The sequence below is a fragment of the Corticium candelabrum genome, chromosome 17 (genome assembly GCF_963422355.1).
Source record: "Corticium candelabrum chromosome 17, ooCorCand1.1, whole genome shotgun sequence".
NCBI classification, from domain to species: domain Eukaryota; kingdom Metazoa; phylum Porifera; class Homoscleromorpha; order Homosclerophorida; family Plakinidae; genus Corticium; species Corticium candelabrum.
Window position 1 is genome coordinate 128,947 of NC_085101.1, and position 27,159 is coordinate 156,105.

Below are 27,159 nucleotides of genomic sequence, written 5' to 3' on the forward strand. Positions count from 1 at the left end.
TTCAATGTAGGTAACCAATGCACTTCAGTGTCAGTTTCTAGGTACTGACATCCTACTCTGAAATTCTGACTTTAAACAATTCTTGTATACATACGTACTTGTCTAGCTAGATTACTAGAAGACTAGGTAATACCTGTACATTCTAAGCAAGGTTCCTGGAGGTTTTCCGTGCCACGATGGGCGTAAAAGTTCATCATCGTCATTTGGCGTAGAAGTACCGGTAGCCACCCAACCGTATAGCGAGGTTCCTGGAGGTTTTCCGTGCCACGATGGGCGTAAAAAGTTCATCATCGTCATTTCGCGTAGAAGTACCGGTAGCCACCTAACCGTAGACATAGCTTCGACTGCTCACGCCAATTGCTAACCGCTGCCAACCGCAACATCCCCTGTTGTTGCTTCCAGCCTCAACCAGCCATCTTTCTAGACTGTGCAAGATAGGCAAAAAGAAAATTCAACATTCGCTTAAATGAGACAAAAGAAATATTTCATGTGTTCGAGAAATTCTTTGTAGGCTTTAATTGCGCATGCTCGATTAAACCACAAGGAGGACTGTCGCTTAGTCCCGCCTCTGAATCACTCAGGATGCACGTCTTTCGTGGAAACCCAGGCTGCATACATACGTCTGCCATCCGGGTGTATATATTGAACCGGATTGGCGTGTCAAATTTATTGTGTGACAGTTCAGCATGAGCAGAACTTCGATCGTATGCTTCTGTCTCTATCTTTTGTTGCCATCAGACATCCTAGGCAGCAACATCGATATTCGACAACCTGTAGTTCGACATGGGGAGAACAAGGACGCCTATTTTGGATTCAGCGTCGCTCAGTTTGTTGATTCATCAACTGGTCGTGGATGGTAAGAATCTAGAGGTCGAATTATTGTACTTTGTGGAGTCTTGTTTCGTTACTGTAACTCTAAAATTCTAGTTCACTGCCGTTAGTGTAGGAAACTGCCGTACATGTACTAAAAACACAGGCCCAAGCGTCACTTCCTCTTGTGGTATGTGGTATGAATCTGACAGGAACGAGTGCATGCCTTTGATAGTTTTTACGAGACGTAGTGTTGCCGTTTTCGTTTGGCGAGGATGTGGTGGCTTGGTCACAAGAAGTGTGCGTTCTTTGCTAGTTAGACATTTGTATGACAGCGTGTGAGTAATTGACCTCTTACCTTCGTCGGATCTTTTTAGTCTTATATATCACCAAGTAACTTCGCCGTCAGATACCTTCACCAGACGAACTTCGCCAGACTTAAGTCTGGCCCCAACGCGAGGATCCGAGCTCAAGTATACGCATGCGTCAACCATACCGTGCTGCAGGAGACGGTCATCAGACCGAGACTCCGACCCTCGGTCTTTCACGTTGGAATAGCAACGGAGATATGAGTGGGAGGGCAAGGGACAACAAATTTTCTGAAGCGCCGACGCTTGCAATGGTTACAATGACCGCAACACGCTTGCAGTGCCAAGTATAGTTTGCGCAGATAACTCCGCCCGTAGCTACAAAGCGCGCTAGCTCATGACTCTGGGTGGAGTTTAGTCTCGCGCAGCCAGCCCATCCCCTTTTTGACTTCCGTTGGTGGGGAGAGGGTCTGGTGAGGTTCCTTTGATGTCTTGGTTCTACCAACCCCAGCATTCCATGGCGCATAAAGACATAAGGATGATATGTTAATTGAGATAAGCGAGATGGGAACCACTACTAACTAGTTGTAGGTATCCATAGGCGCCTCACATTCTGAGTAACATGTCCAATGGAGTTTTCAGACCGCCTACTGAAACGCCAAGTCCTAGCTAGACAATACCTATTTGTTGAAACCCTAGCTGTCATGGAAGTAAACTGCAAACTTCCTAGTAGTTTAGGTTACGTATACAGGCCTGGTGTATACAGGCCTGGTATAGGTAATCGTCGTTTTGCGATCGTAATCAAGACAAATGTACAAGAAATGTACAGTCTAGGTATGCACTCAGTTCTGTTGTAACGACAGTGGTATGGTATTTACTGACATAGAAATTGTTGTCAGCAAACATTGACTATCAACAGTGTTAGATGCAGCACAGTGTAGTAAAGGATTGATTGTAGTATGGGCCATGTGAATAGTTGACTGTAGGTGGCATTCAACTCCTGAAGGTGTTTCTTGGTTGTCACGTACACACAATCCCTAGCTACAATAGAAAAGGATGGGGCGACGGAAGTTCATGAAGCTTATTCGTCGCTGTTTGCTCCCTTGCACGAATCGTTCTTAGACTCATCTGTAGTCGGACACGGAAACTATTTTTTAGGGTAGGTTCTATCATGAAGCGTAGTCGTGGGGAGGAGAAATTTGAGATTTTGTACACACACACACACACACACACACACACACACACACACACACACACACAACGTGCTGATCGACACGATGCCGGTCGGATCGTCACGAAACGCGGTGGGCCGGTTGAGATCGCAAGTCCGAGACGAACGGTTGCGTTGGATTTCACCTCGACTGCCTCCAATGGCCCGAAACGAGACTTTGGCGGCCTGAAATGAGATGCACGGGAGTTTGTTTTTTCAATTGACCGAGTATGCGGATGGACGCACACCCACTATTGTACGCCGTTCTAATTCTCTCATCTACAGTGTGAGGATGCGCGGGTGTAGTCGGAGTAAGCCGGCCGGCTCACTGGGCCGCCATTCTCCACGAATAGATCATGACAGTTTAGGTGGGAAGAGTCTGAGATGGGGCTGGAGTTTGTTTGCTCAATCAATTAACCGAGTATGCGGATGTGGTGTGCTCGCCAGCTACTGTACGCCATCCTCTAATTCCCAGAGTGCAAGATGCGCCAGAGTGCAAGATGCACTGGCTCATCGGGCCGCTTTTGCATGCGTGTGTGCATCCGTGTGTCACGGAAATGCGTCTTCTTTGCAGAAGTGGTGTACAACAATAGATTGCCACTGCCTATAGGGCGGGTAGTACTAATGTATATATCTATATATATAAAGTAGAGGTGTCTGTCTGTGTGTCCGTCCATACGAGCGTTTCTCAAAAACGGTAAGTCCGATCTCGGCCGAATTTGGCTTGCGCACACTGAATTCATTCCAGTCGAAAGTGAGACTGTGGTCGTCTTCCTGACTTCTCCCACGACGATGTGATTTCCCGCTGATCGCGCTCGCTTCCGCTCGCTCGCGAATATCTCTGGAACAACGCGTCGTATCTTCGCCAAATTTAGACTGCTCGTTCCCGACGTCGGACGGTACGCGCTGAGTGTGTCATTTATTGCGGGCGACGCTGGGAAACGGTAGATATTTTTGCTGATATCCGGGTCTTGAAAAAATACGCCCACAGTCGTTTGCCAGTCTACGACCGTCGAAGAGCTGCCGTGTTTGATGCACCTGTTCCCCGAAACACAAGCAACGTCTTCGAAGAGACGACGTTCAACGGGACTGTCGAAATGGCGAAAGTCAGTATGAGTGGTGACTTCGTTAGATACGGAGCTGCCATGTTTAATGCATCTGTTCCCCGAAACGCCAGCAACGTCTTCGAAGAGACGACATTCAACGGGACTGTCGAAATGACGAGAGTCGGTACGAGTGGTGACTTCGTTAGATACGGGAACGGATTATCCGGGTGAGTACTGCATGTGACTTTCAGTTCTGCTCTGATGGATTCGTTTAACTGCACATGACTTCATTTCGGACAGCGCAATATCCGGGAGTGCTATATGATTCGTGTAACTGCACATGACTATTTCATTCAACGGGACAGCGCAATATCCGGGAGTGATATACGATTGCAAGTTATACACGACATTTTTATTCACTGCAATCATTCATGGCCAACATCACCTATGATACCATCAAACGCATTTTTAGATACTTTTTGTTATAATCTCTACCTATAGAGGCGACCTGTCTCTCCTCCACTTCCGTGTTGTATTGGCTCTATGACAAACTGCGGCGCTATGAAGTGGAAAGGAGAAGCACCTGGCATGTGTTGTCCCCCGGGCGAAGCCGGGCATTGGAGCTTGTGTATGTATGTATGTATATACAGACTTGGACAAATTATAGGGACACCTTGCATTTTTGTGTCTAGTCTAACTTTGGCACTGAATTTTTCTCCAGCAAAACCAAATGTTTTCCGAATTTCTTTTTTCATGGATTGCGCCATTGTTAGTATGTAACATAGCTTGAGTTCAAGACTGCAGCTTTACTTACTACTTACTGCACATCTAGTTTGCTTTGAAGAAGGAAGACGGCCATTCCTACTTTTCTTGTCTTTGTACACGTTCATCACTCTTGGATGCTCATTCTTGGCATACAATCTAAGATTGCTCTGTAGTAGAGAGTGAAAGCAATTTTGTGGGTCCTTTTATCAACATTATGAAAAAAGGTGAATCATCTGTTTTTGCGCATTGATTTCACGCATGTCATCACAATTTGAATTGTTTTGCCATTTTAATCAATAAACAAACTTCAACGTATTCAAAAATCATGTGACACTAATTAATTACAAAAAAATCCTGCTAAGACAAAAACTAAAAAAGTTATAGCAACAAGAGAACATTGACATGCCACTTCCGGTCCACGTTTACGTAGCAAAATCTCAAACTGCTACCGCCAAAATGTCAGCTGCACTAAAACCGCTGCCCTTGAGACCGCCAAACTTAGGCGATAAGTTAGCCTGAACGTTCAGCTGCACGCAGTTGCAGAGTCTTGTTCCATGCGATATTTCACGAGTTGCAGCGATGCCTTGAGGCAAACGGTTGTGTCCAAAAACGCGAGGGAAAATTGAAGCCCTTCACTCAGTTGGCCATTCTGTGCGTCAGATCGCAGCTTTTGTCTGCCGCTCCAGGAATTCGGTTCATCAGTGCCTGCAACGGCTTTCCCATGGCAGCAGTGATTATGAAAAATGACCTGGACGTGGGAAGGCAATGACAATCCGGGAAGATCATTGACTGAAGAGAATGGCACTGCAGAACTGCAGAGCACCATCACGACTACTCTCGTATCAGCTGGCTGATGAAACCGGCAAGCAGGTGTCTTGCAAGTAGAACAGTCCGTCGTTGTCTCAGTGAGACAGGAGTAAACGCTCAGAGACCTAGAAAAAAACCCACTGCTAACAGAAAACAATCGGCGTTTGCGACTGGGATGGGCAACCACTCACACACAATGGACTTTGGATGACTGGAAATCTGTTCTTTTTACAGATGAGTCAAAAGTCAGCATACGAAACGATGGTGCTCTGTACGTTTGGCGTCGCAAAGGTGAGGAATTTCTCCTTGAATGTTGTGATCGTACGGTCCAGCACGCGGCTAGTGTGATGGTGTGGGGATCGATGTGTTGGCATGGTGTGGGGTCTCTGGTGAAACTGGAAGGTCGTTTGGACAGCACGGTGTATCAACAGGTTCTGGAGGAGCACATGTTTACAGACGCAGTGGCACTGATAGGAGACGACTTTGTCTTCCAGCAGGACAATGCGCCAATCCACACGTCTCGGTCAACAAGACAATGGCTATGCCAGCATGACGTCACACTGTTCTAAACAAAACCAGAATAGGCTGTAGCAGTCGTACATGTTTGCAAATCTTGTAGGTGTGGACGACTAGCACGGGAGCAATGCATGATGCAATTCTGGCCATGAAAAACAAGAGAAATTAGCACGAACCATTTGCTACCAATGAACGTTTTCTAAAGCGTACAGAGGCTCTCTAGCGTGCATTTTGTACACTTGTGAAATTGTCGATGCTTTGGAATGACCCCTAAGATGCCGTCCAGAGGGATTATTTTTGTGGAGTCTAATAATGAAGTTGCTTTGTGGGTTTATAATTATTTTAATAGTACTTATAATAAAAGCTACGACATTGGTAATGTAAACATGGTAGTCATGTATTCAGACTACACCCGGATTCAGACAGATTCTGTCTTGAGCGTAGATGTGGACAGTAGGTAACAGTGTACACAAGCAGATGTGTAGTATGCAATTGGCGCAAGGTGACATTGAGGTTAGAGTTTGACACACTTTCCATGTAGCACTCAGTGCAGGAAACGTGTAGGTTGCATTCGGTCTTCGATCGCTGGAAGTGTTGCAGAGTACAGTACACATGGCATTGGTGTAGGCGTGTGTTCGAATGAACTGGAAGATATAGCGTGTCTGTCATTGAGAAATTTTATGCGTGGTGGGGGTCGGTCCCTCGTGAGGAGCCCCGTGACTGCAATCACACATTTGAGTAGTCATGGACTTGCTTTGTTGCAAGTGCAGAGGTTTTGTTCAAAAATTAGCTTTTGGGCATAAATGGATTATGGTTGATAATGATACCCACTCTTACAGAAGAACAACAACTTGACCCTACATACCAGCGGTGCCACATTGGTGATAGTGTAGTCCAGCCATAACTTCATTACATCATGCAAGTGAGTACTTTGCTCAGAAGGGTTTGCACATCCAATTGAAAATGTGAGGCATGACTTTAGGCATAGTCACTTTTCCCAACATACTGCTGAGAACCCTGGAGTGATGGCTATGTCATAATCTGGATCACGATTTTGAGATTGCATAACTGGCAGATACTTTAGTTGTTGAGTACTTAGACATTACACAAGTAAAGCTATGAGAAATCGATGGGGATGTTGTTGGCACCTCTACTGGAATGGCTAGTAATACATCATATACAGTATGTATATGGATTATAGGAGACTTTTAAGACAGTGCATCTCATTGTTTGGATCAGATGGTAATAGGTTGATGTTGTTTGTTTGAACAAGATTTTCATTAACTAAATCTGCTGAGAATTAACAGTTTATTACAGCGTCAAATTGGAATGTTTGACAGCTTTGCATCTGTGGAATGTGGATTTTAGAAGTATCGTCAAATTTAGTCACAGTTTATAAGTAGGTACTGTATTTTGAATTCTATTGCATTGATTAAGAACATTCACATTTGTGACTATGATTGTATATGTCCTCTTGTTTAACATACTTTAGGATGTTACTTATCCAGACACCGGTTCTTCAACATGTCCAACTGAATGGGGGTGCCTTGTTCTCACCTTAACATTTGAACAAAAGAATAGGTTTATGCACATGTGCAACAAAGCACCATGCTTGTCTACAACTTGTTGTACAACTTGTTCTCATTAATGTCTGTGTCTAGGTCTATGACTTTGAATCTTTAATGAGATTCAACAATTCATGCAGTTACTTTTAGTTTTTTGTTGTGTTGAGTGGATAAGTAGATGTACTTAGATATGCCTTTATGTGAGGTGTCAGTATTCAGTATTTTTGCGGTCTCGACACTGTGCAAGCAAATTGGTGTATTGGTACATGTTTCCACTAGCACTTAAACTGGCTTAACAAGTGGTTCATGCTAAACTGGTTTAAGGATTGACTTGCATTGACTTGCACTAAACCAGTTATATTCTAACTGTAAAATTGCTCTTCCTAAACCCATTTTATAGTTGGTCAGCTGGTTAATTAACTGATAGTAGTGTTCTTGGCTATTGGCACCATCATTTTGATTTTATCTACTATTATTTTGTTGGATTGCTTTGAAAGATGGAAGTGTTATTAATTAAAATAAGAGACATCAGAAGCTACTGATGTACCTAGATGCTGAATTTGGAATCTCAGTGACAACTGTTGTTGTTTTGACTCGACGACAAAGGAGCCCAATGTATCACAGCAAGTAGCCTCGTCCCCAGACTCACGTGAGCCTGGCAGTGTCCGGTTCCCGTATGGCACTTTCAGCCTCCTGTCATACGGGAACCGGACACTGCCAGGCTCACGTGAGTCTGTGGACGAGGCTAACAGCAAGTGTTGTTCCAGGAACACTGCAAATAGATTTGTCACATGTCTCAGATGCGCAAGTGGAAACAGTAGCCTAATGGAACTGGTTTAGTTTATAGACTCGTTTAAGCTAATTTTAAACTAGTTTAATGTGGAGATAGTAGAAACGTGGCGTAGGTTTATGAGTTCATATCAGTCATCCAGAATATTCAGGGCAGTGGACAGTTAAATTTATATATGTGACATCACCATGTACATGTAAACACATGTAAACACATGTAATTATATGTATTTGTGGTAAGTTTGTGGTATTTCAAATGTGCTTGAGTTGAGCAATCTGTATACGTGTGTTCAGTGGCAATATAGTTTCTTGTTTTCAGGATAATTGTTGGTGCTCCACGTGACAACACTACAACACTTGAAAGTTTAGGTGTCAGTCGTCCTGGGGCTGTGTATAGATGTGACATTGCTCAAAATGAAGTTTGTACTGTTATCGATATAGATACAAGTAAGTTGTTTTAGCAATAACTTGTTTCTGTTCTGACGGTTTTCTTTTTGTAGATTTCACTTACCACAAAGTAGATCGTCCTGCAGGAAAAGTCCTTGAAAAGCGAGATAGGCTTCAAGATCAGTGGCTTGGTTGTTCAGTTGCAGCAGCTAGAAATGGACCAATAGTTGTAAGTAGCCTACATGCAGTTGTGCACATTTGCGTGCGTATACACATGCATACACAATACGACATACATGTAAACACACAGGCAGACACATAATAGCTAATGTAGTTAGATTTCAGACAGACTTTCCTGTTGTGGTGTGTGAGACTTTTGTGTACCTAACCACGTAAATTCAGTGAGTGGGCACAACAACAACGATAATAACACACACACACACACACACACACACACACACACACACACACACACACACACACACACACACACACACACACACACACACACACACACACACACACACACACACACACACACACACACACACCATGACTGCATGTAACTTTCCTGTTATTTGTCTTCTTTGGACATTGTTATCATTAACAGGTCATGAAGGAGTCACATTTAAGTGGAAACATTGAAGACCTTTGGGTTGCTAGTTCAACTCTGGGTTGTGCACAGGCATAATTTTCTTGGGCAAAAAACTTTCTACAATTCTCTTCTATCGTGACTCAGGAATACCTAGGTGGTTGTGTTGCCTATGGATGGACAAGGCCACTCGTTGGCTTGCCCCCAAAATATTACTGTACTACTAAGTCTTTTCAACATTAGTAATTGTTTCAAACGTGTCAAATTTATTATGTTTGAACAGTGTTGTTTTCAGCAATGACTGCTTTTTACTAGGCACTAGCTCACCATCCCGTTCTTCGTGCGGCCAGATTAGATATTAATATTACTAATGGTTAGTAAATTTCTGGAATCAAGCAAATTGTTTGTACCTTTTCATGAACAAATGACAGAAAGTATCTAAAAATGCATTTGATGGTTGGAGGCAGGAGTGTAGCCAGGTCACGTACAGTTTTGTATAGAAATTTTTTTTGTAGATTTTCAAAGTCTCCTCCACTGTAGCATTGGTTATCATCCCTGTGCAAAAAAGTTCAATCACAACACAAACCAGTTACACTATAACTTATGGCCTTGTCAGTGCAACCCGATCCTGATTTACACACAGACACGCACATGCACGTCCACACACACACACACGCACACACACACACACACACACACACACACACACACACACACACAGCTTTCCTTGCTCTCCTTTATATATACTAGCTCACCATCCCGTTCTCCGCATGGGCAGATTGGACATAAATATTACTAATGGTTAGTAAATTTCTATTATTATTAGTTGTAGTTAATTTATGTATCGTTGTATGCATTCATGAAGTATATCTCATTTACCCCATTCTAATTTATTATGAAGTGTATCCCTGAAGAATTCTCATGAAGAATTTCGTTCAGAGTTATATCCCATTAATTTGCAGCCGCGGGCACAATTCTCGTAAAGTTGATTAATTTAAGCGTTGTATGGAAATTTATGTTGTTGCATAAAGTTCTGACATACTTTAATTTTAAGTGTCTCTCGCTCACATCCATTTTATCCCGTTCAATTTTATCTCGTTCCATTAGATCCTATTTGAGAAAATAGCAGGGATCGAGTATCCCAAAGCAGGGTTCTCCCTAAAGCGTGGCAGCGTGGCGCAGCGCCATACTGACAAATCCCAGCCACGTGACCAAGTACAATCACGCGTGAAGAAAAGCAAGGTAAGATCTGCTTTCTAATTGACTGCAGAAGTCTTTATTAGAAGGCTAGCCACTGAAAAATGAGTTTGTTGTCAACCACTTACCTCTTCTATCTTCGAAGTCAATTTAGGATGTCCTGACGATTCGCTTTTGCGAGAAAGATCTGGAATTTCGAGGCTATGTAGATGTGTGCATTAATGTGAGCATGCGTAAACGAACACAGAGATGAAGAAGAAAGTGGCAGGTTCAATAATTTTTTCTTTCCTGTATTGGTGTGAAAGTCAGAGTGAGCATGTCCCGAAGATATAGAAGCTAAAAGTAACGAGCTGGAGGAAACCAGTTCCAGTCAAGCGGATCAAGGAGCTCTGCCTCAGGCCGACCATAAGTCGCAATCTGACTCTGCCGCTCCTGATGACAGTACATCTAACTCCAAGTCTTGAAAGCACAAACAAGGTCAATATGACCCGGATAAGGTCTGGGTATCTGAGCGTCTGTCACAGAAAGGGGCGTGTCTGGCAACTACTGTCCTCCACCACACAATTTTGAAATCCTGGGGAGAACCCTGCAAAGTATAAATGCCATTACAGATACCCTTCTTCGCCTGGGGCTGATTACGTACATTAGTGATTGTTAAATGCATGAGTATCCCATTCTAGGAATTTACAAAAAATTGACATCAACTTTAGTCAGCTGTCACTAGCCAAATCTAACGAGCGGCATACAGAATTGAATTGTAAATGGAATACTCGCTGCTAATTACTTAACTGTAACTAAAATTTTAGACACAATTGAATGCACCCGAGCTAAGCCGGGCAATTTAGCTAGTATATATATATATATATATATATATATATATATATATATATATATATATATATATATATATATATACACACACACATACATACATACATTTTTTTTTTTTTTTGTTACAAGGACCCTTAGGGCCCAGGTTACTGCAGACACTACTAAGTACTTGCTACTATACTTTCTACGATACTAGTATACAATCTACGATACTAGTATACAATTGAAACACTATCAGCAGTCACTGTCTATATGTAAACTTCTTCTTTGCTTCTTGGACAGAACCTGACACTCCGGAGAGAGAGGCAATTGTATGTTAGTTCCTTGCCCAAGGGAACTTATGTATGTGGCCCTCCCGCACTCGAACTCTGACCTGAAGGTCCCGGATGTTTCCAATCTCCAACTCCACACTCTAACCAATTGAGCCACGTACATACATACATACATACATACATACATACATACATACATACATAACATGTACTAGCTCACCATCCTGTTCTCTGCACAGACAGATTAGATTATTAGTTGTTAGTAAATTAATTTATCATTATATGCATTCATGAAGTATATCTCATTCACAGAACTAGCAGCCACACAGAATTCTCCTAAAGTTAATTAATTGAACATTGTATGGAAATTTATGGTACGAGTATCCTGTTCTGACAATTTATCTTGTTCATATGTAATTTATCCTGTTCAATTATATCCCGTTCCGAGAAATTAGCAAGGATCAAGTATCCCAATGTATGCAAATTTATTTGTTGTTGCATGAGTATCCCGTTCTAATTTATCATGAAATGTATCTGTAACCGAGTGTCCCGTTGATTGGATTATTGATTGTTGAAGTCATTTCGACAGTTCTGTTCTCGATCTATATCGGGGCAGCAGGAACAAAGTCACGTGCAGTTACATACTCACCGGGACAAGCTGTTTTCACTCGTCTGACTCTCGTCATTTTGACCATCCCTTTGGTCATCACCACTTCGAAGACGTTGCTGGCGTTGCGGGGAATAGGCGTATTGAACATAGCAGGGTATTTCGAAGTGTGTAACGGCCAAACGTAGACGTTTACAAGACCCGGATATATGCAAAATATCTTGCTTTGTCGATGTCGCCCACAATAAACGACATGCTCCAAGCGTACCATCGGACGTCAGGAACGGGTTGTTTAAATTCGGTGGAGATCCCATGTGGTGTTCCAGAGATATTCGCCGTCAGCAGGAAATTGCGTTGGCGTGGGAGAAGTCTGGAAGACGAAGACAGCTTCACTTTCTACCACCGACGTTTTGGTGTGCTCAAGCCTAATTTGGCGGATCTGGGACTCGGGGTGGCGGAGATAAGGGTGGCCATGTAGACAGACAGACAGAGACAGCTCTCCTTTATACATACATATATATATAGAGAGATTTACAATTTTATTTGTACTATCATTGTCTTTCAAGGGGAAGTCCAACAAAATGAACTTAACTTGTATGAATAGATCTTACGAAGACAAATTGATCGGTATAAGTTACTTCGTTATCTTCGCTATTGTAAACGAGAGCGAGCGATGTTTCTGTGATGTGCAACGCCCACGCGCCTGCTCCGCGCTTCCTGGTGGATTAAGCTCCGCCCACTGCAAACGAATCAATGCATTTATGGATAACTGTTACGGATATATCGAGAATGAAGATGTGAATGCGAAGATACCATAAAGATCTGCCTTCTTGCCGTCAGTGGTTCCTCTCTAAAGTAAAATGATGTCGGTAGAGCTGTTTCCCCGCCAGACTTTGAAGCAGAATTCCTCAATACCACGGCTTACCTAAAGAACGCGCTTGTGCTTGAATATTTGTTTATCTTTGTTCTTTTAATATCCGAAGAGAAACGTACAGGGGGCCTTTGGCGTGAGCTACAGAGGATAAGCCTATTCTTACATCTGGGATTGTAACCTACCAATCAGCGGCAAAAGAAAGTGAGCTGACTGGATGTGAAAATAGGAACGTCCTCTGTAGCACACGCCAGAGGGCGCGCTGAACGTTTCTCTTCGGATATCAAAAGAACAAGGATTAACAAATATTCAAGCACAAGCGCGTTCTCTAGGTAAGCCGTGGTATTGAGGAATTCTGCTTCAAAGTCTGGCGGGGAAACAGCTCTACCGACATCATTTTACTTTAGAGAGGAACCACTGACGGCAAGAAGGCAGATCTTTATAGTATCTTTGCATTCACATTCTTCATTCTCGATATATCCGTAGCAGACATCCGTAAACGCATTGATTTGTTGCAGTGGGCGGAGCTTAATTGACCAGGAAGCTCGGAGCAGGCGCATGGGCGTTGCACATCACAGAAACATCGCTCGTTCTCGTTTACAAAAGCGAAGATAACGGAGTAACTTATACCGATCGATTTGTCTTCGTAAGATCTACTCATACAAGTTAAGTTCATTTTTGTCGGACTTCCCCTTTAAGGGTGCACACTCCGACTACTCTTAGTTTGATCTTACTTACGAAAATGGCAATAACTCTTGTATTTTTGGATTTTCTCTAATACTGTAGTAGCTGGAAGTCTTGTAAACCAGACCTATGGGGCTTGAGGATACGGATCTTGCATATCTTGTCTTTAGCCTATTACAGCATTATTGTTATGGTATGGCTAAGTGCTAAATTGTTATGAGGGGGATGTGGCCAATTATGTCTAATGTAGTAATTGAGTTTCAATGTTCAAACAGAGTTGTTCCTGTAGCCTGTTAAGACAGGAGAAAATCTGTTGGTAAGCATGTTGGCTTTTTATTAGGTACTGTAAATCCACAAATTTTTGTATGCATTTTATTTTTGTATTGTTCGTACAACTCCTAAATGTACTAAATTAAAATGCGTACTAAAATTTCTTAAAGGACAAACTGATATTACTAATAGCAATTAGCAATGTTGATGATGTACTACAACGCTATATCTAACTAAACAATACACTGGTTTTACCATGGCAGAAGACCGAAATGAAATTTTCTACGTATAACACGTCCAGTTTGCAATGTTATAGTGTCACTCAACTCATACGCGTTGCGAATCAATTGAACGGTTGACTTTGTGATAGTGTGATCTAGCAATTTCTCCAGACGAGTGCATGCCTTCGTCAGTCCACATCCTTCCGTAACTCGGGTAATGGTAAGCCTAGTCTTAGAGTCGTAGACGTGATACTGCCCTCTTTTTCTCCGCTTAGCTGGCGAGTTATCTCGATCCAGAGCTTCCTCTACACCGTCATTCGCAGCTATGATGTCGTTTTGATGAATCCCGGATGTTGCTCGATTTGGGTTGAGTAGCCATGATCTATTAGGTAGCAGTACTTGTTCTTTTTTATCTTTCGACGTCAGCCACACATGGATACCACTTTGCTTTAGCTTAGAACTCATGAATTACGAGTGACGCGACGATCACGTGAAATGAAACGGTTACTGTGCTAGCGTGCTCTAAGATTGTCAGTAAAGCTCGTACGAAAATAAGATGCGTATGAATGGTCTTCTAGTCCAATGTACGAAATTAGGTGCGTACGAAAATTTGTGTATTTACAGTATCAGTATGCTACTGTAGTGTGTTTTTATAATCTTGTGATGCAAATGAAGTTATTTGTAATACCAGCACCCAGTAACTTGTTTCTAAACAAACACAGGTGATTCATTATACACTTGGGGGATCCAAAGTCAGAGGGAACAGAAAGCAACTTTCACGATTGCCAGTCTTTTCTCCCGACAAGCCGTCTGTGAGACACTCTGACAGTTGTTTCGCGCAGACTCATTAACTCCATCTTTCTGGACATAGCGGATTATTTGAACTAAACTCTATATACGGTTCTTCTTGCTTGTATCTGGGGTATCCGGCGTGTCTACCTGTAAGTACGTAACATTTGGAAGTTTGAGGCAAAGCCTTGGTGCACACAAACCTAAAGCAAGGCCAACACATAGTCTGTTGACCATGCCTACTTTGGATATGTTTTTATGGACCTAGTCGTTTAAAAAAGACAGTCTCATGATTTAGTATAAGAAAGTTGAGAGGTCAGCAGAGTGTAGTGTGCTGTATTTGTCAACACTGTACAGGTATTGAACATTGCAACTGTTGTTCACTGACATTGTCTTCTTGTTTGGATCGTCTTTAGCTTCTTTGTTGTGGCCTATGGTGATAGGTGCTCTTTTGTTTATTCACCATGTTCAGTGGGTGCAATGCAAATGTAGCCATGCAGGTAACAGTAGGTATTTTTGAGGCTATGAAGAATAGTTTTTTGAGACTCCAAAACATTTCAAGGTGAAAATATCAAAAGGATTGTTACCCAAATTTAATTGGTGGCAGTACTGTACATTCTCCAGTAGATGGGACCAGAGTACATGTGGGTTTTCTATAGGGTCTAGTCATTTCTTGTAGTTGTCTTCATCCAAGCTTTAGGGTGGATAGTCAGCACTGGCCCAGAGACTCTGTGTAGTGCATGGAGATCTTATATCAAGGCAAGGGAGCTACGTTTAGAAATAGTTGGGTATGACTACTTGTTCAGGCTTTGTGTGTGTGTGTGTGTGTGTGTGTGTGTGTGTGTGTGTGTGTGTGTGTGCGTGCGTGCGTGCGTGCATGTGTGCGTGCGTGTGTGCATGCATGCGCACGTGCATGTGTGTGTGTGTGTGTGAATATATGTTTGCATTTTCAATAATGCTTGTGTTACTTTGCTTATTGTTTGCTTGCTGTCATAGGCTTGTGCTCATCGCTACGTTGACTTGTCAGGCACAAGTCGTCAGTGGTATCCCGTTGGTCGGTGTGCAGTTTTGGACAAGGCATTTAAATTGCTGTACAAGAGCGATCCATGTAACGACCCATCAACTCCAGGTGTGAGAGGAACTTTTTATTGCCAGACTGGAACATCTTCTCAAGTTTCAGAGGTATAGTACTGCATGTGCAATGGATGATATGAAACTTAATAATCATGAGATGAGCTTAGCTAAACAAATTATAAATTATCAAGGTAAAAATCAGTTTTATGCTAATAGGATGGTGAAATTTCTGTATGGGGTTCCCCTGGGGCATTCAAGTGGCAAGGTCTTACTTAACTACTGATTTGGCTGTTGTTTATATATATAGGAATATTAGTTGTTTAGGAATTGCACAGTTTTTTCATAAAGACAGTTCATTTGAAGATACTGAGAGAAAGGAGGGAGCTGCAGAGTTTGACTATTTGGGTAAATTGCAGTTTCATTGACCGTTGTTTATTGCAACTCTTGTAGTAGTTACATTGTATATGTCTGGTTTAGGTTATTCATCTGATTTTGGTCAGTTTGGATGGACGAAAAATGACAAGACTTACTGTAATGAGAATTTCAGATAGATTTCAAATGATTAAGTTTTATCTCATTTGTTATTATGGTGCTAGATGTAGTACTTGGAGCTCCTCGTTATAATGGTTATTTTGGGAGAGTTAGTACAGTAAACTAAATATATTGATGATACTTACTTATAACATTAGTGTATAGGTGGTTGTTTTTGAATACAACTCAGAATCTGTTCAACAAACGCTAAGATGGCATAGGGATGGTACACAGGTATGGTAATATGTTTGTGAGTAATCATTGTATGATTATTAATTGTTAGTTTTGTAGTTTGGTGCTTACTTTGGACATTCCGTAGCTGCAGCAGACTTGAATGGTGATGGGTAAGTTGCAGGCTTCAGTTCAGATGTAATTTTAGATGTCTAATTAGTTAGTTTCAATAGTTTTGATGACTTGTTGGTTGGCTCTCCCTTTTTTTCTGATTCTTTGTATGAGCAAGGTCAAGTGTCTGTGTTTATGAACGACAAGGTGCTACATAAATGAACATTTGACATGGAATGTGTATCTAACTGTTTATGTAGACAGCTCAATTTAATGCTCACTCTGTACTCTTGACTGGCAACAAACCTGGTGGACAGTTTGGTTATGCCATTGCCAAAGCAGGCGACTTGAATGGAGATTCATTTGATGGTAATGTTTGATTCATCTTAGGTCTTAGAGCAACTGTTGAGTGGAAGGTAAACTTGTCACTGTCTTTCAGATGTTGTCGTCAGTGCGCCATATGCCAAGACTAGTGACAAGACTAGTGGCATAGTTTATGTGTATTATGGATCAGTAAGTGGAATAGTCAATCAACCATCACAAGTACGGCATCTCTTAATGTATGATAGTACTACTATGGAAGTTGGTTTGTTGTAGACTATTGAAGCAATAGAGGTACATTATCGTGAACATCTGATGGGCTTCGGGGTATCTCTCTCTGGTGGTATGGATCTTGACAGTAATACTTATCCTGGTATGCCAATGATTTAGAAGTGTACATAATGTGCTTTATAACCATATGAAGCATATTTCTCGATTTTGTTGTAGATGTTTTAGTTGGAGCTTATCTCTCAGATAATGTTGTTGTACTAAGGTTTGAGTAGATGAACATAGCACATTAATAGCTAGCTCTATTTTATGTGTTGTGTTGTAGATCCAGGCCTATTGCAGATGTTCATGGCACAGTTGCTTTTCACCCTCAGTTTGTGAATTATCCTAATACCACTGAGTGAGAACGAGATATCGTTATTTGAGTTAAAGTTAAGCTGATCAAGTTCGTGTTTGATGTAAGGTTTGAAGTAACTGTTTGTTTAAATTATTCTGGAAGACAGTTACCTGGTGAACTTGGTATGCATTACCATTATTTGCATTTTATGATTGACATAAATTGAAGGGCATGTTGTATGTGTGTCTGTGCATGCACATAGTTATGAATTATAATCTCTCACTGGAGGAGACACGAGTGAAGGCTGGCCTTTCTCCTCGTGCAACATTTACTTTATACAAGAGTTCCATTGCAAGTGGGAATATTACAGCTAAAGTAAGCAAAGAATCGTGTAAGAATTTTTCCTTGAAACTTCAGGTCAGCAAAATTGTTAGGTGTAGTTGTGGCTGTTGGGAATGAATACTTTCCTGTGGTTTCATTATGTAGGCTGGCATTGTAGAGCTACTCAGTCCGATTGTTGCAAAGTTAACTTACGATCTACCACCAGAAGGACAACTGCCTTCCAATGATGGAAATCCTGATACAACTCAGTCATTATATCCTGTGCTAAGGTCAAAGGCTGCATTTTCTTCTCAGGTTCTCACTTTTTTTGTCAATTACGTTTATTTACATGTTATTGTGCTTTGATGTCTGCCTGTCGTTTGGCTTCTGCCAGGCTAACAAACGGCCGCCATGACCACAGTTTGCATTTATTTTTTGCCAAAATTGCCAAATGCACCCACCACGGTCACATTATGGTGCAAAAATCAGATGCTCGGTTCCCTTTCGAGAGGTCAACTTTGAAGTTATTTGCCATGTTGGAGGTGTCCCAGCGTAGTATTTGCATGCTAACTGGGAGTTGTCTTGACATTCGATAGCGTTGTTTTCCAAAGAAATGAGCCATAGGTCTACTGTGGCGTGAAACTGTGAGCATAGGACAGATGTGGACGTTGCAGACAGTGCATTTGGGAAATTTGGCATATCCCGTACCTAAGTGAGAGCCATCTTGACGTTTGATAATGTTGTTAGCTCCAGAGAATGGGCCATTTTTTCAATCAACTCACACCTAATCCAAGCTCCAAGCAGTACCCGACCAGTTTACATCAGATGTTGAAATTGCACAAGAAGAGGAGGAATAAGACAGTGGTGATTATTATCATATTAATGAAAAAATGAAAACACATGTCAGACGCAGAGAATAGGGACTTCCCCAGACGATTGTCTACTGGTTCTCTGTTTTAACAATTGCTTTAATGTACAACCTGATACACAGTGCAGTGACAGCTCTACTCTTTCTGTTTCACTTCAGCATTTTGATGCAGAGTCTAAATGATTCCAGATATTGATAGTTTCCAACAAGTAACTATATCCATGTTATTATCAGATCTCAACATGTAGATGTGGTGTAAACAAGAATGGTTTATTCTCTGCCCTATATGTCATGCTGTTCAGCCACTGCAACTCATGCTCAATCATGTGCAGCATGCTAGGGTGCGAGTGTCTTTCTCAAGCTGCTGTCTAGGTTTAAGCATTTCAAACACAATGAATTTAAAGAAGCACTAACGTGATAAACTTCTGGCTGCTAGCTTAGCTACAAGGAAGCTCTGCCCTGACTGTACAGGTCATGTCTAATCTGGCAAGTATTTAAGAACCGGCAAGCACGACTAGATTGATAGCAGGGGAGGCTGAAAGTGTTATACGAGAACCGGACACTACCGGGCTCATGTGAGTCTGGTGACGAGGCTTAGCCTCGCAAGCCAGGCTCTTCCGTGCAATTGCTGAGCTAACCGCACGTGAATCACACGAGGAGGAGGAGCTTTTACCGAAATTGCTCCAGTGCGAGAAGAGCCTGGTTGCTTTCGAGAACGTCATAGTGACGTGGGACCCCCGATCCGGTTTCATAGCTTGCATAAGGCTAATTCGATTTCCTAAAGAGCTCGTTAATGTAATTGCGCTGATACATGAAGCAGAGAGGTAGCCCTCCACGGAGAGCGCGTGAACACAAAATCCAGTGAAGCCGTTGATGGACAAAGTGCTGGTGAATAATGAGCGTAGGAATGGCCTACATGGGACTGGTCTGCTGAACCTACACTCTCCAGCAACGTTTCTTTCTACTGAACTCATCTGCAGGTTTGCGCGAATTGAAACCGACGTAGAACTGTTCACCACTCTTGCGTGTCTACTCTGACATCTGTAGTCTGTGGGGAAATGGTGTGAGAACTGCCGGCCCAGTTTCACTCAATGTTTCATGAAAACAGTGGCCTAGAGCTTGTTGACCTCTCCAGGTCATGATCAGATTGGCGTGTATTGCTAACGCAGTCTATGTGACGGTACTTTCGACTCAGCAAGCAGCACTTTTGTACGATATTGGCTCTCCTCACAGTGAACTGGAAACATCTAGGTATGGGAAAACAGCAGTGCAGTGGACCTACCATGTTCAGGAAGTGTAGAGTTGACTCGTATACGTAGTTGCACGTGTACTACGTATGACTTGCAATGCACAGACTTTGACTGCTACATATATACACTAACCGCGTACAATGAGTTCATTTCTCAAACTACCGTGCTGCAGATCTGGATTTGGCGGTGTGCTGTTGGCGAAACTGAATGCTGAAAAGGAGTCGTGACACTGCAGAATATTACATGGCTGAGCTGTCCTGTCTACATACGTACTAGAAGCGAACGATGATGTTAACTACGTACTTCGTGCAAAACAAGCAAGTGCGTGAAGTGATGTCGCGTGTTCTCAACTTTCATACCTACATGCTTACCTAATAGAATTAGCTTTATCAAGCTATGAGACCGGATCGGGGTCCCACGTCACTATGACGTTCTCGAAAGCGACCAGGCTCTTCTCGCGCTGGAGCAATGCCGGGAAAAGCTCCTCCTCCTTGTGTGATTCACGTGCAGTTAGCTCAGCGACTGCGCGGAAGAGCCTGGCTTGGGAGGCTAGACGAGGCTATAGCTTGACAGATGTACAGTGCACTGCTAATTGACACCAATGATATGAAAATATTGACTGGCATGTAAGTAATTAACACCAGCAATGACTGCATATGCTTCATTCCAATTGTCTCTCTGTCCCTTGGTCCATCTACGCAGACACACTACTGTAACCTTAAAGCCTGGTTCACATAATACAGCTGGAACGACACGACGCGACGTGTTGGATAGGATTTTCCTATTCCAGCCCGTCGCGTCGCGTTGGAAACGGCCTTCTTTGACGTGACACCACACGACCTGAGGTGTATTGTGAATCAGGCTTTACGCATATGTGCCTCGGGCTAATATAGTTAAGGTATTTTTATGACAGTACTAAATCTTCCACATGAAAGATGATGGACGATGTTAGTAGGATTAATAACTGGACCTTTCAAACACTAATGAACAAACTACACGCTACGTACAGGACAATCATACAGACCAATTTTGTGCTGTTTGAAGAGCTCAACAAGCATAGCGCCAAAGATTACATAGAGTAAACCTTACAGATGCTGAAAGAGAGCAGGTGTGCGGGAGAGAGGGTGGGAGGGATGGAGAGCAGGAGGAAGGGTGGGCAGGAGGGTCCTGGGAGAGTGGGCAGGAGAGAGAGTGGGAGGTGGGAAGGGCAGGAGGGCGAGTTAGGAAGGGCGGGAGTGAGTGAGGGCTGGAGTAGCCTCGTGAGCCTGGCAGTGTCCAGTTCCTGTAGGACACTTTCAGCCTCTCTTGAGTCTGACCTCACCGCGTCTACTTTCACACACTTACTTCAGTAAGTGTCACCCCACATCACAAACTCGATTAGCTTATATCTATCTAATGTGTGACCCATCAGAATGTGTATCACGCCTAAGCCTCCAAACAGTGCATGGTGACTTTCCAGGGTGGGTGATTCACCAAGTTCATGCTCTCCACATCTCAAGATGACTTCAGCATGTGGAAAGGTGAGTGTATTCCTACATATTGTCCTACTCGTGTAGACTTGTGAGCCTGCCAAGTCTAGTTACAGCGATCCGGACTTTGCGTGTATTTCACTTGTTGTTTGTGCGGACAAAGATGTCTTTTCCCGTTAGGATGACCCTGGAGACTTCAAGTTTACCTTCCCAAAAGTCATCATAATTGAAAACACAAAGAGCAGACTGCAATTCCACGTCAATATGTCTCTCGTTGCCATTGTGCACCTACTTACCTTTACAATAGAGTCTGAGCACTAGCAAGGGCCATGCAAATAGTGGATGTGCGACGAAACAACAAGTGAACTACGTGTGAAGTTTGGATCGTCGTAACTAGACTTGGCAGGCTCGCCAGTCTACACGAGTAGGACAATAATGTAGGAATACACTTACCTTTCCACATGCTGGAATCGTCTTGAGATTTGAAGAGCTTGAACTTGGTGAATCACTCACCGTGGAGAGTCACCATGCGCTGTTTGGAGGCTTGGGCGTGATACGCAATGTGCTGGGTCACACATTAGATAGATATAAGCTAATTGAGTTGACCTAGGTACAGTATTTAGTCACATGGGGTGACACTTAGTGAAGTAAGGAAGTGAAAGTAGGCACGGTGAGTCCAGACTCACGGGAGGCTGAAAGTGTCATACGGGAAGTGGACACTGCCAGGCTCACGTGATTCTAGAGATGAGGCTAGGCTGGAGAGAGTGGGAGGGAAGGAAAAGAGGGAGGAAGTGTAGACCAAATGGTGTCCAACAAGTAGCTACGAGTTATCATAAGCTCATTCCTGGATACTGCATTTGCTAAAACGATGAGCAGGTTTGTGAGCTGGCTTGATTGCTGCATGCATACTACATACAGGACAGCAATACGCACCAATTTTTGTGCTGTTTGAAGAGCTCAGCAAGCACAGCGCCAAAGATCACAGAGTAAACCTAATGGACACAGAGAAAGAGAGGTGGATGGGAAAGGAGGACAGGAGAACAGGAGGGAGTGTAGACAAGTGAAGGAGAGCAGGTGGAAGGGAAGGGGGGAAAGGAAGTGTGTGAGGGAGTGAGTAGGAGCGTGGGAGGGAGGGAGAGCCGGTGAGAGAGGGGAGGAGCAAGGAGAGGAGGGGAGGAGCAAGGAGGGGAGGGGAGGAGCAAGGAGAGGAGGGGGAGGAACGGAAAAATGAGGGAGAGCGGGTGTGAGGGAGGACGGGTGAAGGAAGGAGACAGGGAGAAGTGGGTGGCAGAGAGGGATGAGGGAGGGGCATGAAAGAGGATATGAGAGAGGAGTTCAGTAGGACCTCGCTAATCCGAATTACCTTTGGCGCCTTGTCTTGTATACCCAGATATTATTAAGCCGCCTGATCCGGGTTGCTGCCACAAGCAGTAAAATCTAGTTTTCAGCAAATGCGCATCTCTGACTATTTTTAAAATCTTGACTGGCACATTATTTAGAAGTATAGTCGTTGCAGCTGTGTTCTTTACCACAAACATGAGATGTACATAGAGACATATGTAAATGCTCTAGTGGTCTGGGTGTTTGAGGCAAGGTCTGGACTTCCAAGGCTACGCATTTTGGCAACAACCGTATGTATGGCTCTGCATTTTGGTAATCCAAACAACTTCACTAATCCAAACAAGGCTTGTTACGAGGCTGTTCAGATTAGCAAGGTTCTACTCTATGAGGGAGGAAGTGATGGAGGGGTGGGGAGGGCCATGAGGAGGGGCGTGGAAGGCCATGAGGGAAGGGTGATGGAAAGATAATGTTGAGGTGATGGAAAGATAATGTTGAGGTGTGAGGGAGGGGTAAGGGAGAGGTGTGAAGGGAGAGTGGGTGAGAAGGAGGGAGAGTGATTGGTTGGAGGGAGGGTGTGAGGGAGGGGTAAGGGAGAGGTGTGAAGGGAGAGTGGGTGAGAAGGAGGGAGAGTGATTGGTTGGAGGGAGAGTGTGAGGGAGGGAGGGAGAATGGGTGGAAGGGAGGGAGAGAGAGTTGGTCGGAGGGAGAGTTGGTCGGAGGGAGAGTTGGTGGGAGGGAGAGAGAGTATTTACAAAGTTGTCATTTGTAAAGAAGCAAGAATGATTCAAGTCAACTCTGCCAGGTCATTTTTGTCCAAGCTCCATTTAGTTTGTTATGCGCAGTCAGCTTCAGCTTCGTTGTTGCTGCACTATTGTGGAGTCTCCAAGGTTTCACGTCTTTTGTGTTTCATTCCTCCATCATTGGTCAGTCCAACTGCCAAGGAATACGATCTAAATGTAATTAGTACATTTGAGGAAATAATCAGCTGTAAGCTGTCAGTCCAACAAAAATCTCAGCTTTCATTGGGAATCAAGCAAGGTGGATGGGGCTTAACTCAGTCAAGTTCTATTGCTTGTTGTGCTTTCCTAGGTGCATGGGCAAGCAGGCTTCATCACCTGCCAGAAAGAGACGAAAGGGTGTTTCTAATTTGTGACTCACTTCTTTCAAGTGTAGAAGCAAATGACACATCTATTATTCTTCCTATTGCTAGTCATTTATAAGCCTCTCTGGAAACACTTCATAGTACCTACAAATCCACAAGTCAACTGATTTGTACTAGACCTTCCTAGCATGGTTCAAGAATTTCTGTTGTCAAGTCGCCATATCACTTTTAGGTGGTTGACGACTAAACAAAGTGTTGCTGCCGATTTGGTGACTAGAAATACGTGTATTTGTTAGTTTTTAGTCTTTCGTGGCAACAGCTCTTGGATGCGAACCACCTGCTCAGCAGCAGTTTTGCGTTACAATTAAGATATGTTGCCACCTTATATGTCTACCATTTAGTGGCACCCTGCAACATATGTCGTCTACTTAGCACCTTCGTACATATCGCGTAACAACATATCACCTAGCAATCTATTGCGAGTTGTTGCTATTCTCTGGTTGATTGTCATTTTTATGGACTCTCTACTGCTTGTACTGATCTCATTGTCCTCGGCATCAGCTCCAGACAAACCCAACTATAGATCTGCAGGCGCGTATAATTTTTTAAACAATCGGTCAGTCCTATTCTTTATACACTACACCAGCAAATCCAAGTCAACAGCTCTATCATCGATGAGACGCCATTGCGCAGCAGCTTCTCCTCAATGAAACACAAAGTCTGCAGCCAATTGTAGTTGAAGGTGACAGCAACTGCCTATTTACTTAGATCCTTTTCTACGCTGTTCAAAGGAAACGAAAAATCTGAACATCTTGAATTGAGACTACGAACAGCGCTTGAGCTCATCACGAATGAAAACTATTACGTAGATCTTTGCAAACGGCGGGCGTCGGAAGTGGCAAAACAAACATCTTTTCCACAGCAAGCTGCCTGAGTGTCTTTCTATCAGAAGAACTACCAGGTACGTCGAGGTGCTTGTATGCTCACAGTTTGTTCAGACAGACATTTCTGCATGTCCTGTTCTGAAATCTAGTTGTTGAATGATGCCACGCGCTACAATAACAAAAGTTTATAAGGTGCGTTCCAGAGAATAGCACAGCTATCCAAGTGGGGTGTGGAGTTTTCCCTTGAGAGTTACCACAAATTACGTGCAGTAGCCGGATGTACTGTTCTCAACAAATCAATGGTGGCATTGAGTCATATAGAGAGGAAATGCTCTACTCAACCAAAGAATGCTCATGTCTTCTTGGATGGATTGCCAGGATGTCGATGTGATGACAAACCACATTGTCATAATCACATTAGTTTTTTTGTTTGGTTGTAGCTATACAATTAGTTGAAAGTTAGAATACAATATGAATACTAATACTACCGTATAACCGGTTATTTCTGCGGTCTTAAATTTCTGCAATTTGAGAAATTTAGACTAAAGTTTTAATTACTGCCAATTAAATTTTGCGTTCCAACCAGGAGAACAGTTAATGGTACACACAGTTTCACACTTGTACATGTGTCCCTACAGTTACTTTCTGGGACTCCCAAGGATAGGACTAATATGTGCGAATTTTATTTGTTCACGCTGTGATTTCTTTGCAGAATTCGCAATTTACCGGTTATACGGTATTACATAGCAAGAATCCGAAGCACAATACTGTAGATTGATGTGTTGACTTGCTATCTACAATGTTCATCCAACACTACTGCAAATTTCTAGTTAGGTCTTAATTTAAAGGAACATTTTGGCCACATGCACTAGTAAATTGCGCCCAGCATACACCTTTGATTGTTGGTTACCAACAATCAAATTGAGACATTTGACGCATTCGCAGAATGAGATATGCTTACGTACGCTTTTAACTGATTAAATGATAAATTCTATCGGACGCAGTTGTAACTTTTTCGATAGGGACTCCAACTTCTCGAATATCTACCGTAGATCGCAGTTTGCAAAGTGTGCTGTTTGGTTCAGCAGCTGAAACACTTATTCACAACTTACTCATACTTATCAAGCGAGCAACGCTTTTCTAATGCGACGCTGAAGAGGGTTTTCTCGCCATCACGTGTAACATCACGTGACATCGACAGCAGTCGGTGAAGCGCGGTGGACGCCGAAACAGATTTGGACGGCGAAACAGATCCGGACGCCAATACCACTCTTCTCTTTATCCTTTTAGTTGTGTTCATGTGCAACAGACCACGTATGAACAGCTGTTTTACCATACACCGATCGGGGCCCTGTCGTAAAAACTGGACTCAACTGTGACTTCGCATTGCAGTTTTTGTCACTTTCATCAGCGCATGCAGCCATTGCATTTTGCTGCAAATGTACGTTAGCGCACGTCTCTGAAATGTTGCGTTAACGCAAATCTTCGAAATGTCTCTTTAATATCAAGCATGGTAATCTGGGAAGGGTCTCAACGTGATATTAATGACTTGTTTACTTCTGGAATCTCTGACCTAGAAACTAGTCAAAGTCAAATGTTCCTCTAGGTGGCCGAACTGGCGACCAGATTCAAACACATTTTTTGAACCCTGCAGGCTAGACACCCAAGAAAGCTACAATCAAAGCTGAATGCGATTGTGAAAGATAAAGGTTTTCAGGAATTTTTCGCAGCAATGTGAGAGTGATCAGATAAAGCAAGAATTATCAGTTGTGGAGGTCCTATAACTGGTTGTTGGCTAGATGCCATACCAAGTACGCAGCACTTCACTTGACGTAATGCAGATTTCTGCACTGCTCCACTAGGTGCGCTTATACCAGCTCTCATAGGGGTGGATAGATGTGTGTCTCAATGCAAGCAACCAATTGATAATCAAGAATACCATCTTCTCACTTGTAGGTGGGGAGGTAGTCCAATGTATAGACATGAGAGAATACTGGACTGTCTATTCAATATGCTGAGGGCCGTCAGTCTTAGAAAGAACTACTGAATCAATTCCATGGCAAACACAGACCAGACATTGTAATTTTCGATTATGAAGATGGAAAGACTTTTTGTTTGATGTTACAATTGGTTATCCACGAGGGAAGAAATATGTTGCAAAGAGTTACGCTAGGGCAGGATTTACTGCAGCTTAAAAAGAATGGGAGAAGAATGCGAAGTATTTACAAATGTCAGCTGACCAGGGTAACGTTTTTGCCCAGTTGCAATTGAAGTCTTTGGTCGATGGGGAGAGGAAGTGCAGAGAACATTGCGGGAAACTTTAAAAAGTGCTATCGGTCTTAGATTTAATTAACATCAAGCGAGTTTGCAAGTCTGTGGAGACATCGTATCTCTGTATGCTTACAGAAAGAGAATTTGAACATTTTGAAGGAGAAAGTTTCATCCATAGTTGGAAAAGGAAAGAAAGATCCAAACTCTACTAGTTGTTCTATTGTTTGCTGTTTTAACATAGATTTATTGTAAATTATTGTACAAGGGTTTTTTAGAGTTACTGCATCATACTTTTTCTTTTAATTAATTAATTAATCTAACTTTCATTAGTAAGTGAGAATTG

At 42.8% G+C, this 27,159-nt stretch overlaps 1 protein-coding gene and 1 long non-coding RNA gene across 3 annotated transcripts; one reads left to right on the plus strand and one right to left on the minus strand.

Moving 5' to 3' along the window:
• LOC134192716 (uncharacterized) lies at nucleotides 1–1,642 on the minus strand. The gene is made up of 2 exons (XR_009971967.1): nucleotides 1,169–1,642; nucleotides 1–425 (listed from the first exon to the last, which is right to left on the minus strand). It is a non-coding gene; the product is annotated as an uncharacterized LOC134192716 (long non-coding RNA).
• On the plus strand, nucleotides 406–26,445 carry LOC134192714 (integrin alpha-4-like). Of its 2 annotated transcripts, XM_062661463.1 has the most exons (19): nucleotides 406–856; nucleotides 8,136–8,263; nucleotides 8,317–8,432; nucleotides 15,534–15,719; nucleotides 15,828–15,876; nucleotides 15,936–16,016; nucleotides 16,089–16,142; nucleotides 16,208–16,251; nucleotides 16,308–16,376; nucleotides 16,434–16,486; nucleotides 16,547–16,631; nucleotides 16,685–16,793; nucleotides 16,864–16,967; nucleotides 17,022–17,118; nucleotides 17,193–17,238; nucleotides 17,299–17,373; nucleotides 17,437–17,492; nucleotides 17,573–17,727; nucleotides 17,797–18,129. In XM_062661463.1, exons 1-19 carry the CDS (start codon nucleotides 687–689, stop codon nucleotides 17,995–17,997), a joined length of 1,878 nt encoding a protein of 625 aa, XP_062517447.1. In that variant the 5' UTR covers nucleotides 406–686; the 3' UTR covers nucleotides 17,998–18,129. The 2 variants fall into 2 exon arrangements, 1 of the variants encoding a protein (XP_062517447.1); XR_009971966.1 differs by lacking the exons at nucleotides 17,437–17,492; nucleotides 17,573–17,727; nucleotides 17,797–18,129 and adding an exon at nucleotides 26,152–26,445 and having other exon boundaries at nucleotides 17,299–17,431.
• Nucleotides 26,446–27,159: the final 714 nt, after the last annotated feature.